This window comes from Chroicocephalus ridibundus, chromosome 2 (genome assembly GCF_963924245.1).
Source record: "Chroicocephalus ridibundus chromosome 2, bChrRid1.1, whole genome shotgun sequence".
Lineage (NCBI taxonomy): Eukaryota > Metazoa > Chordata > Aves > Charadriiformes > Laridae > Chroicocephalus > Chroicocephalus ridibundus.
The window spans coordinates 47,781,253-47,794,958 of NC_086285.1; the positions used below are offsets into that span (position 1 = coordinate 47,781,253).

The 13,706-nt window shown below is 39.5% G+C and overlaps 1 protein-coding gene across 3 annotated transcripts in view; it reads right to left on the minus strand.

The window, feature by feature from the left end:
* The window catches only part of CPNE4 (copine 4), a 241,987-nt gene that overhangs the window by 185,635 nt on the left and 42,646 nt on the right, over nt 1-13,706 (minus strand). For all 3 annotated transcript variants that reach the window (XM_063325304.1, XM_063325305.1, XM_063325303.1), the window contains exon 2: nt 5,263-5,450. In XM_063325304.1, coding sequence (XP_063181374.1) covers nt 5,263-5,442 — 180 coding nt within the window. In that variant the 5' untranslated portion in view covers nt 5,443-5,450. The remainder of the gene's footprint in view (nt 1-5,262; nt 5,451-13,706) is intronic.

Below are 13,706 nucleotides of genomic sequence, written 5' to 3' on the forward strand. Positions count from 1 at the left end.
CTTTTAAAATTATTTGAACAAAGTTATGGACATTATATCTACCAATGTTTTTTTAATTACAAAGACACAAATTCTTATTTAAGAACTCCCTGAGCTGCAGATTGGCAGAGCAAGGTGGAAAGACACTTTTAAATTTCTGTGATCTCACACTTCTTCACTGTCACCAACTAGCAGATGCAAGATGGGGTTAGACAGGCCTTGAGCCTGATTCTGTACAGCTGCTAGTGGTGGTAGTTCTTGTTTCTGATCATTACACTTTCAGTTCCATCCAAATGCTTCATCTATTACTGTGTTCGTCTACATAAACTGAAAAAGCTGTATTTATTTGGGTTTATTTCTATATGGGTTTTTTTCCCCCTCTTCACAGTGCATTTGTAGTTATTTTGGAACAGTTTGGTAGAGTCATGGAACATGTCAACCCACAGACTCCCCTATTTCATGGCTTGTTGGCTTCTGCGGTGGGCTGTAACAGCCACAGATGGATAACGTGAGAGAGACTTCTGGGTATCTATGGAAACAAATAGCTGAAGTCTGCCTCGAGGTCTTCTTTTCAGATCCTTCCCCCATGCTAGGAAGGGGCAGGGAATCTCATCCACCCTCCAGTATGCAGAGGAGCAAAATGAGGCAGCAGGTGTGGGAATGAAAATGGGGAGCTGAAGCAGGTGAGGAGGCAGAGGAAGGAGGGTGCTGGAATTTATTCAGAAATGAAGCGAAAGAGAGAGCAGGCCTAAGGGGAAAAGCAAATAGAGACGAAGAGCAAAACTGTGTCCTTCCTATAGCTTGATTCCTAGGTAGCATGTTTAGTAGGCTAGGCTCCATCAGTATTCTACACATTAATTAGTCCAATGCATTTCCAAGCTAACCGGTCTCTGCTGTCTGTATGTATGAAGGTCTGTGTGGATGTGCAGGGTTAGCACTCAATAAAAAAGTAAAAAAGAAAACTCAGTTTTGTGTTTTTAATCATGCCAAGCTCATCCTTGAAATCAAATGTCATGCTAAGTGACAAGTGAATGACTTTTATTTTAAAAACACCGCAATAAGAAGTTATGGGTTTGCTCAACAGTTTTATCAAGACTCCCTGAGTTTCACCAAATCTATGACCTCAGTCAACATTTTAATGAAAAAACCTATTTGCGTCAACAAACCTATCAAAAAGAAATAATTCACTCAATTTTACCAACATGAATTTTAGCAACTGCTTGTTGTCTCTGGGTGCTGCTTTATTTGCTCTGCAGTTGCTTCAAGTTTAATAAAAAAAAGAGGGAACAAAGCACTGGCTATTCAAGTCCACAAACTAGCAGATACTCTATGTCCTGACGCAGAAAGCTATAAGAGTACAGCTATATGAAGGTCTCCTTGATTTCCAAAAACGGCTTCTGTCTTTCTAAGCTCCTCTTCTTTTTCATACAGGCATCCCATTCCATCTGGCTACATCAGGCTATATCACACCTCCTGATCTCGTATGACCAGGCACAGCTGAGCAACTTACTCAACTTTCAAAATAGTATGTGTACTTGCCATATGCAGATAACAACCTGTGAATAGGCCCAAGCTACTTTCTTAGGAATAAGAAGATAATGAGAATTTCAGTGCTAGCACATCTCAGCTGAAGACTGCAGTGCTATATGCAATTAACATTTATTACAGAAGGATATTCACACTGCAGGTGGGTAAAATAATAACTGGAGCAAAGGAATTTATCATCATGTACCTTTGCCTGATTTCCCTACCCCACTCAGCCATTCACCAACTGAAACTTAGTTCAGTAATTAACCCGTGAATACATTCACATCAATATGCAAAAACCATCATCGAATTATTATCCTTAACAAACAAATTAAGAAGTACAACATTTGGCCACCTTGCAAGTGTACCTGCCTAAAACTAAGGCCAGAAGAGCTAAAATTCAGCCCTGGATCAGCAAATAGTCTTTTAGTACATACGGATAGCATAATCTTAAACTCTGCTCTATCACACCCTGTCATCTCAGGCTAAAAATACAAACTTTGTGTGAGAGAAAAAGTAAACTGCCCATTTTCCTGGGAGACGTAATATATCATTTTAATTCTTGATTGGTGGAGATAGTTCTTTTCAGACAGCATCAACATACATACACAGAGAAATGTGGGAGGGGAGGTATATGTGTGCACATGCGGGTTTGTTTATAGGGAACCATCTATCCAGACAGGAACAGAAAAACAGAGAGCATATTCGGGCCTGAACTGAGGACAACACTGAGACTTCTTTGAGCACTTTTGAAACCATTAGGAAAACAGGCAGGACATGAACATCTGAGGAGTAATGTGGCCATCCTCAAGTGACCGAGGGAACTACAGGCCTGTCAACCTCACCTCGATTCCTGGGAAGGTGATGGAGCAGTTAATCCTGGAAACCATTTCCAGGCACGTTAAAGACAAGAAAATCATCAGGACTAGTCAACATGGCTTCACCAAGGTGAAGTCATGCTTGATCAACTTGACAGCCTTCTGTGATGAAACGACTGGCCTGGTAGACAAGGGGAGGAGAGCAGTGGATATCATCTACCTGGACTTCAGTAAGGACTTTAACATAGTTTCCCATAAGATCCTCATACAGAAGCTGTTGATGTGCAGGCTGAATGAGCAGACAGTGAGGTGGACTGAAAACTGTCTGAATGGCTGGACTGAGGCTTCTGATCAGCAATGCAAAGTCTAGTTGGAGGTCAGTGACTAGCAGTGTACCACAGGGATCAATACTGGATCCAGTCCTATTTAACATCTTCATTAATGATCTGGATGATGAGACAGACTGTACCCTCAGCAAGTTTACAGATGACACCGAACTGTGAGGAGAGGCTGATACACCAGAAAGTCGTGCTGCCATCTAGAGGGACCTTGACAAGCTGGAGGAATGAGGAACCTCATGAAGTTCAACAGAGGGAAGTGCAGAGCCCTACCCTTGCAGAGGAATAACCCCATGCACCAGCACATGCTGAGGGTCGCAACCAGATGGAAAGCAGCTTCACAGAAAAGAAGCTGGGGGTCCCAGTGGACACCAAGTTGGACATGAGCCAGCAACGTGGCCCTGTGGCAAATGTGCATGGTATCCTTGGCTGCATTAGACAAAGTATTGCTAGAAAATCAAGGGAGATGATCCTTCCCCTCTACTCAGGACAGGTGAGACCACACCAGGAGCACTCATGGGGGGATCTTATCAATGTATACAGATACCCGAAGGGAGGCTGCAAAAAAAGACAGAGCCAGGCTTCTTTTCAGTGGTGGCCAGTGCCAGGACCAGAGGCAATGGGCACTAGCTGAAACATAGGAGGTTCTCTCTGAAGATTAGGAAACCCTTTCTTACTGTGAGGGTAAGCAAGCACTGGCACAGGTTGCCCAGGAAGGTTGCAGAGTCCTCCTCCTCAGATATATTAAAAAACCATCTGACACAGTGCTGGGCAACTGGCTGTAGGTGTCCCTGCTGGAGCAGTGGGGTTGGACCAGATGACCTCTAAAGGTCCCTTCCAACCTCACCCATTCTGTGACTGAAAAAAACAACCAAAAACACAAACCAGAAAAACAACCACATTTAAAAAAAAAATAAATTAAAAAATACATATATGCCATTACCAATCTCTGGAAACAGCACCTACCCACTCTACAACAGCATGGATAGTTTCATTCTATATTTATATGTGCAGGTGCATAATTTAAACAAATACATATGCACACACAGTACTGCAGAACTAAAAAAAAAACCCACCATAATTTCTTCTCAGCAACAGGCTGACATGTTTTATCAAAATTTTCCCAGAGACACATATGCACAGATTTCTCACTGTCAGGGATAGTCTGCATCTGTAGAGTGAATCCATCACATCCTACTGTCTCTAATAGCATGCACAATGCAATCCCATCAACTTAAACCCACCAGCTTCAGCTGCATCTGGCCCAGTAGGGGCTGTGCAGTGAGTCCTGTGTACCTCCCATAGCTCTCAACAGCACCTGTTTGCAAGAGCACAACCATATACAGGCTACAACCTGTATTTCAGACACCTTCAACCCAGCTGCTCCCTGTTCATAAAACCTCTACACAACCAGAATATGTGATCAGTATGCATGTTTCAGTCATACTGGATTTTGCTACAGTTTGTTTGGAGGCATCCAACCTACAAGAGGTTTAAGGTACATGGAAATTCAAGACAAGTTCATTAAGTCACTAAACCCATAGATGCAAAACTTTCCACTCCTTTTTGGAATGTCATTTAGTGATTTCTATGTCGAATATACTCACTTCACTGGTAACTAAATTTAAAAAAAAAATTATTAGTCTGTCTGCTGTCTCAGGTCTTGCTGGATCATTGATTGTTATCAGCAGAAGATTCTTCCAGCCAAATTATGTCTTCAACTATACCTGAGTGACTCTGCTCAATTTACCTCAGCAATTGGAACTTAATTAAAAATTCTGTTGAGAATGTGTGGGCCAGAATAGGTAAAGGTTCAGCATGTCAGAGCTGTATTAGCTCTGCAGCACTGATAGGAACATAAACTAATAAAAACTTTTTGTTCGTACTAAAATGAATACCCTGGACTTTCATTAGACAGTAGGAACAACTGACGTAAGATGAGAATCGTTATCAGTGAACAGATCTGTTCCGCAAGAATTACTCTATTCAGACAATCATTTTCCAAATTAAAAACCACATCAAATAAAGGGAAACTCCATTACAGTATAAGAATATATTACTTAAAGATACTTACTCTGCTCATAACTGGCCACAGACAAACTGCATGAAATGCACTCAAAGTTATTCAGAGAAATGAAATGGCACAGAAGATTTCAGTCTCTCCTTTTCAAACAGGGGCTCAAAATTTACAAATCAAACTACTCTGTCACCAAATTCCTTGCCAACTAGTAATAAATATTCCTCTCTTCCACAGCATTTCTCTTCTTTAGATTGGAAAGCATGATGGTCACTATCATTATCTCTGCTATTATATAGCTTTTATGAAACGAGGGCCTAAAGGGAAAAGTTTGATGATGCTTCATTCTTTAATCATCTTCATTTTAAATCTAGACTCCAAAGATAAGTTCAAAGTATCATTAAGAGTCTGATTCAAAGTGTATCAGAGTTAATGGAAAATCTCCCTTCACTCTTACAAGATTATGCCATAGGCTTCAAATTGCTGCTTCTTTTTATTGTTCTTGCTCTTTGAATTTTGTCTCCGTTTCTCTATGCCACCCTAATGCATCAGAAGAATCATTTTTATTTTGTTAAACACTCACCTCGAACCACTGGCCATGCGACTGCATTTTAAGGATGACACAAGGATCTGGTTTTGAGAGGGCATCCCTGTCTGATATGCCTTTGCATGCAACTCGCAGCTCCACTTTAGTCAGGCATGGACTGTTAAAAATTCCCAGGGTGTTGGCTGCTGATTCATAGATGTTGCTCATTTTCTGCATTCCTTTTTCTGAAAGAGAGAAAAGGTCCATTAAGAACAGTGCATGCACAGTACAGTCCTTCCTTCCATGCAGAAGCCAATGTGATGCTCTGCTAGGTGATGGGACCCCGTAACTGTGAACAAGGATCCAGAGCAAAAGGGGAAAAAATAAAATCAAAGGAATACCTATGGAAGAAAGAAATACATCACCTTGTATATTCAGAAATAAATCAACTTCAGAATGAAACTTTCCACCATACCCCTGAACTCTAGGGATGAACTGTGACCTCAACTTCCAGCTCTGTTCCTGCTTATAAAACCATGTTTCCCCAGCCCAAAGGATAAACAGGATGGTAATTCTGAATTTCTCCTGATAAAACCTTATTCCAATAACAAGACTAAGTTAAATTTGTTCAGCACTTCTTCAATCTGCTTTTATTTCTCCATACTCCATCTAAAAGCATGCACTTCATCTTTCATCACAAACTTTTTGTGTAAATGCCATAGAAGGCCCCCTTCATATCAACTTTAAATTCCAAAATACATTTCACACTCTATTTCTATACATACTGCAGAAGATTACCTCCCTCCATTCCTAAGCAAGTGGTCCAGATTGATGGCTAAAGCAGAAGGGCAGGATATTTATGCTGGCAAATCTTGCTGTCGTACAGCGTCTGCTCTTTGGAGCCAGGAATCACAGTTACATGAACACAGATGGCTGGAATAATGGGAACCCCTGGCCATTACTTCATTACGAACATTACCAATCTTGCAACTCAATAGATGCAACAAAAAAACCCCCAACATTTTTAACACAGATCTTAGCAAAAATCACTATATGATCATTTTTGCCTCAATAAAGAGTATGGGAACACTTTAATTTGCTCACTTGTTCTGAGCTTCACAATCTGACCCCTAAAAAACTGTCTCCTAATACAAGGATTAGTGCCTTCACCACCCTTACCCCATACATAAAAGCTGCAAAAATTAATTTCACACTTCTAGAGGGCAGATTTATCTTACCAGATTATGAACAGATTTTTATGTGGTCTGTTTCAAACCTCTTCACTGTCTCTTCCCCAACACCCCATTCTCGGAGGTTAATGATTTTTGAGAATTTTGACAATTTGGAAAGGAAAGTGAAGTTTTCTTTCCCCAACTCTGAGAAGTTAAAAATAAAAACAAAACCACAAAACCACATCTTCAGAATGTCCAGTTTCCCCGTGAATTATAAAGGCAAAAATAGAAAGTTATTTCTGAATTGAGAGTAAGAAGATTTGGCAGTGCGGTGTGAACCTCTAATACAGACAGATAAACATCAGTAACGTAAGTCTGAACGATGAGGCAGATGATCTGCTCTCCTTGCAGACAAGAGAAAAGCTTTTTAACAATTTACAATTCTTCAAATCTATACAGCAACTTACTACATAATGACTGGTTTGCTGAGAAAACCCCAGCCCATTGGGTTCGATACGTTTGTAAGTTAAGTGGGTGTGGGTGACTCTAACCACTCTGTCTAGCTCAGGCTCTGCAGGCGTTATTTCCTTATGGTAAAAGAGGCTTCTTGAAATGTGACCACACCATGACCATAGCGCCCAACATCCTAAATCAAAACAGTCTCCTTCAGCTCTTCCCAGTACCTGAAAAAGCTGTCACCCAAACTATGTTCCCTTGGATTTACCGCTAAGAAAGAAAACATGACCAGAAAAGAAAAAGCAAAACTAAATAAAATATGGGAAGGTAATGATAATAGGCCGCATTATAAAGCCCAAAAAGCATGCTCAACTTTTACACGGTGTATTCCTATACAGTAGTTTAGTTTCTCATACATTTTTAGCTAAGACTCCTGGCACTGCAAATAGACCAGCACCTCAATTCTCAAAATCTTTCACAGGACAGAGAACAACATTTTGTGCTGGGTCAATTGATGCCAGTGATGGCAAGATCATGGTCCTAGCTTGAAAGCAATGGCAATCAGTGGGAACTGGACTCTAGACTAATCAGAGCTACTCCGATAAAATCATAATTTGAGAAGCAATGATCCACGTGCAAAAAGGACCTGCCATCTGATGCCTCAACTAAGCATGACAATAAGTGTCTGTAAAAAGTGCTACCAAAAGTGATGATTCAAAACAATGTTTGGGAGACTGGTTTTCTTTTTGTTGCTTTTTTTCAGAAGACAGAACAGATTAAGGTGGTGGTAACTTTGACAAAGCTACTGAAGGCTACTACTGAGCTAAAAATTACAGAGAAAATTATATGTATTTATACGTATCCTGCTAGCAATCGTTACAAGTCTGTTTTTTCATTCTGTTTCCGATATATCCCTGATATATGTCAGGTACATAAATTTCCATCAACTGGGATTACAAAAAGGCTGTTAGAAACTGAGGTGGGGGGAGGGACTGTTGCCTAATTATTCATCATTTTATAATCCCATCTCCTTCCGAACGCTGCTCAACAAGCTCATCCCACACATTTACAAGACATTTTTACATGTTGCCCTTTCCAAATTGAAATCCATTTGAAAATTGGGTTAATTCTGTCTCATGCACATCTTATATCATTAATGAAATGTCATCTTTTGTGCAGAAATAGGCTGGTGATTTAATTAAACCAGATGATTTCAACACTAAAGAGAAGGGGAAAAAGTATCAGAGTGAGGGGGAGAGATGTATTTTTCTTCCTCCCACAATAATTATACACTGTTTTTATAGAACAGTGGGTAAGTATAAAATTACATTTCTTTTTATCACTACAACTATTACTTCAGCTTTTACAAGTTCTAAATTTATCAATGGAAAAGATCAAGCCACAGTCTTATTCTTTTGTCTCATTATATTCTTCTTTTAATATAATCACCAGCTTGGGCTGTTGTTGTACTGATGTCATGTTACCAGGAAGCTGGGGGCCTGGAAAATAGATTTTGAGCCTAGCCTGAAAGTGGCTAAAAAAAGTACTATTTTACGTAAACATAGACAAGTTAGATTGCGTAAGAAGGTTTTCGTCAATTAAGTACGTACGTTATTGATGGAGGAATAAATTGTTCATTTTTCTTTGCTACAAACTCTTCCTTTTTCACATCATTAGAACCACGTTATTCTTTCAATGTCCACGTGGCTTTAATATTCACTGATTAAGAGCTGTATCTGAGAGAGGAAAGCCACAGCATAGATATGAAAGTGAGTGAACTAAGTGGGAAGACACATGCTACTGGAGTTACCAGTTCATTGCTGCATACATTCTCTTTTTCCTCTGGAAAAGAGTAGAACAGCGTATCATTACACACTTCCCACACAAACTCATTAGCCAGTGCTAGACTGCACCAAACTGGAAGGAAAGACCAGGCCTTATGGTTTCACTTCTCCATGGTAAAACATCAAGGAAAAAGACAGTACCAGCTGGAAAAAAACCTGAAAGTACTCTATGCTGAAATCAAAACACATATTATGTTAACAAAATTTAAAAAAAAAAAAAAAAAAGCGTGAAAGACTTTGATAGCACCATGTACCCTATGGAATACAAAGAAAAAGTGAGGACCTTGGAAGACAGTTCCATTCTCCCAAAAATATCCTGCGTCTGGCATTCTTTGAGCTCATTTAGTAGAAAATAATGTGCACTGACATTTTTAAGAGATTCATGTCTCAGAGGGATCTTATTGATGTGTATAAATTCCTGATGGGGAGCGGGAAATAAAGAACGTGAAGCCAAATTCTCCTCAGCAGTGCCCAGTGACAGGAGAAGAGGCAATTGGCACAAACTGAAACAATGAAAATTCTGATTAAAGGAAAGGAAACTTTTTATTGTAAGGTTAGCTGAACACTGGAACAAGCTGCTCAGAGAGCTTGTGAAGTCTCTGTCCTTGGAGATATCCAAAACTTGTCTGGACATGGCCTGAGCAGCCTGCTGGGAGCCAGGGTTTAGAATAGATGATCTGCAGAGGTCCTTTTCAACTTCTACTACTTTTTGAGTAAGCAGGACACAATCAAATTGTAAACCTTTTAGGGTACAGATTAACTCTGTGATCTGTTGTTTTTCCTGTGCTTAGCACAGGTAGGTACTGATCTATGATTTGGGTCCATTGGCTCCAAAACCATGCAGAAAATCAAAAGACAAACATGAGCCCAGCATTTATGGTAACTAGTGCTACAAAGGCTCCTATGAGTAGATATTTCATTAAAAGCAACAGCACACAAGTCCAGAAGTTTGTGCCTGGCTAGATAACTGTATTACACTAAAACCGGTATTACACACTTGTCAGCAATGTCTTTCTTCTCTCAGAGGTACTGAATGGCTTAAAAACCTTTAGTCATCTAGTGCTGACTAAAGTAAGGATCTCTGTGATGTGAAATACAAGCAGTACATGCCTCTCAGAGGTCTAAAAGCCTTTATTTCAGCTCACGCAAACAATCAGATCCACCTCGTTACAAAATGGTCATCCACACAGGGCTTGAGAGAACCTCACCACAAAATACAACCAGGGTCCTTAGGTGCACCATGAAATAAACCGAAGATGTTATCTGAATTCAGATTTCAAGTTTTCTCCTCTGCCCACTCTGTTATTTTGCTTTTCTACACACACACAGTCTCCAAAAGCTTTTCTGCAAGTTGTCTGGGTGAAGTACAAAGAGATTTCTTGTCTACAGCAGCTTGTGAAGAATCAGGGAAACATGCACACTCAGCCTCACCTTCAGTTCAGGTAATAAATGAGTAGGGAATGAAAAAGATGCTGAGATTAAAGGCAGTAACCAATGTGCTCTGCATTTGGAAACAGGGTTATTTAGAAACCTGTACTCCAGACCAAAGCCCACACAAATGGATTTAGGGGTTGCAGGTTTCCCATCACCATATGTTGAGGTCTATGTCTGAATCATTTGTTTTACTGGCACCCTGGTCATGAAAAAAAAAACAAAAAACGAGCCAATAGCATCTGTCTGCTTCTGCAAAAGCAAACAGCAAGACACTGCCCCTGGAAAGGTAAATGATGTTTACAGAATAAGCGTGTGGTGGGAAATACTAATGGTAGAGTTACATGAAATATGAGCTGTGAATAAGCTCCTCCAAAAGACAGCAAGACCTAAAAGCACTGGATGTTGTAGCACTAACTGCTCCCTACTTATTAATACTTATAAATTATATACAGGAGAGACATTTAGCGTTCAAAACAAAGGAGCAGCTGAACCCTCTAGACGGAAAGCTTTGAACCCACGATTTGTGGATCTTCCAGTGTTTACAGTCTAATAAAAGTAAATATGAAAACCAAGTCTACAGTTAGAAGCTTAAAATTCATAAAACTCAGACTACCAGCTTCTGCTGGAAAATACTTAGCGTACCACAGTTTAAAAGAGATGGAACACCACTTTTCGACATTATTAAGAAATGCAATCCTTGTAACACTAGGAAAGTTGTTTCCTCTAGATTCTAGGTTTATGTTACAACTCTGGCATAAACAAAATCTAAGTAGTCATGTTCATGTCTGGTGAAATCACTAGCTTTAAATGACAAGGAGAATCTGTTAAATGCCATTTTGAATGTACACTGAACTTTTTATAGGATCCCATCTGAGATCAACAGAAGTCAGTGAGAAAATAACCCATTGATTTCAATAAAGTAGGCAGCTGAGTAATATAATGATCCAAGCCATCCTGTCTTCTCTCAGTGTATTTTATCATTCGGCAACTTAGTAATGAAAAAACAACCCTCAGGCACAGAAGGTTCAAGTGCTTCAGAACTGCCTCTTGGGGCTTGACCCATATGCCACTAAACTTATTCATTGGCTTCAAATGCGCTTTTCTCAGGCCCTGAAGATTTTATGCCCTTCTATCCTATCTCTCATTATGATGCAAGCGAAGTTACACAAAATACAGTAACAGCAAGATTTATAGAAGAGGATGAAATTATGTTGGGTGTTCAGGAAGAAAAGTTTTAAAAGGTTCCTCTGTTTAGTTACCTGTTCAACTCCAGCAGAATGTAGGCTACGGGCCCCTTCAGGGCATGATACTAATTGAGATAAGTGATTATTTTTCTTTAAGAAACTTTATGCGATTGGGAATTCCCAGTCTCATTGAATTACTCTATCAATTGTTGGCATCAAGGCTCCCTTGGTTGTGAAAAGCAAACCCATTCCTTCTGACTCAGCTGTGTCGTTGGCAAATAAGCTTTGTGCAAATGAGGAAAGATGGGAATTCATCAGAAGGTCCTGATTCAGCAAGTTCATTAAATTAATATTCCATGTGCTTAATCAGGAACTTGCTAAGACACCTGGCTGGCCCAGGACTGAAGACAGGCAAGCAAGAGCCCAGAACGATAGTAGAGAAAGCAGATCTATCTTTATTGCAAATGTATATCAATGATTGGGAATCGGTGATCAGCCACAGAAACTGATGTTCATTGCCTTCCATTTCCTCTGTAAATAAATATGTTTTTCACTGTAGCATTTTCATGGCATAGGGTTTTCTGTAACCCCTGTTACATTGTTTGACCAACCTTTTTTTCCTTATATCTAATCCTTGATGCAGATGTGACCATTGCCTCTTGGCCTTTATCTGTGCATCTCTGGAAACTTACCTTTCATGAACAATCAGTAGTATCTTAAAATGTGGTCATTCAACTACTTATCTTTGACCACGCTCACAGACTCCTGATTATCAGCCATATTTCTAATCACTGCACAAGGCTGTTCTCCTATCAGTATTAAAAAATTATTCTAGTCAACATCAACTACATTATAAATTGCTACAGAAGTTTAAATGATCACAGTTAATATGGACAAAATGCCAGCTGTCAAAATTAATTTGAATATAAATTACCGTAAAATGAGAAGTCAATAGGTTAGCTAGACCCCTCCACAGGATAGTCTGTGCAATTAAAAATATGATTTTTCCTCCTTCCCTTTGATGCTCTGACTCATACAACATTTAATGAGAATTATTTAAAGTTACACCTACCAAAGTTTGAAAGACCCCTTTGCAAAATAAGCAATACACCGAGTAAGCAAGGAGGATCTGGAGAATCCACAGCAGTGCTATTGTGAACAATGAGATAGATCTGATAATGTACGTAATTCATTTGGACAGAAGGGGAGAAGGTTCAGAATAAAGTGCCAGCAGTGTAAATGGAAATATACATGCACTGACAGTTCAAAAGGACTCATTACCATAGAACCAGCTGGTTCAATTATAAGGGGAGAAGGGAAAGTCACTGGAAAGAAATTGAGGCATCTAATGTATGACAGAAGACTGTACAAAAGTATGCTGCACCTATACAAATACGTCCATTTCAGTTAAGGGAGGGGAAAAACACCACGATAACTGGAGCACTGGAGATGCTTGAATGTGTTCGTTCTGGATGTTTTGAGTAGCCCCCGTTGAAGTCAGACTTGATGTAATGCAAAGCACCTGTAAGACTCAGCAGCTAAAATACACATATATTCTACTAACCTCTATTAGAAGTGCAAATCTAAGATTCTCCATTTTTCCTTTAGTATGTAGCTAATGCCATCAGTCACCACTTTCTTCTCAAAGTTCCCACTGTCTTCCTGCTTACAATGCTGTAATATGCAGAAGAGAAATCTAAAAAGCATTAGCACAAGTTATGTGAGATTGAATAGGTAAGAGATCAAAATAACTTCCCTAGGCATAAATGCAGACAAGAGGGTCCTCCTCCACTGGAAAATGGCACCAATGATTTTTAGTGGACAAGCGGCAGATATTTTTCACAGAATTAACCAAAGTCTGCCTTATTTACGTTCACTGGATTTGTACCTGTGACAGGGTGTCTACCTCTCCCGCAGCAAGGCTAGCTTGTACGGCTTTTGTGCAGAGAGTGCGTATTTTGTACTGTTTACAAAATGACAGCTTCTAAGACACCATGGTCTCTTAATAGAATAACAGAGTATATTTTATTGGGAACAGTGTAGAAGCCAGAGAGAAAACAGACTGACTCATCTATATACTGACACACCGTAACAGCTAGCCCCACAGTCATCCTCTTATCTACAGTTTTGTTTCCTTAAATATGCCTGTCCAAATCCTTCACTTACTACTCAATACTGCCAAGAAAAAAAATAATAAAAAATTAAACAGTCCTAGTGTTCCTCTTCCAAATCATGAAACTGGCATATTTTATCTCAAAAGAAAACCATTAAAGAAAGTATATTCTTTCTTGATTCCACTTCTATTTGCAAAGTCATTAGAACAGATGTTTTACAGCTCTTTGTCACAACTATAAAAGTTAAAAATGTATTTACAAAGCAAAGGAAAGAAATGCCAGCAAAGTTCAGACTGT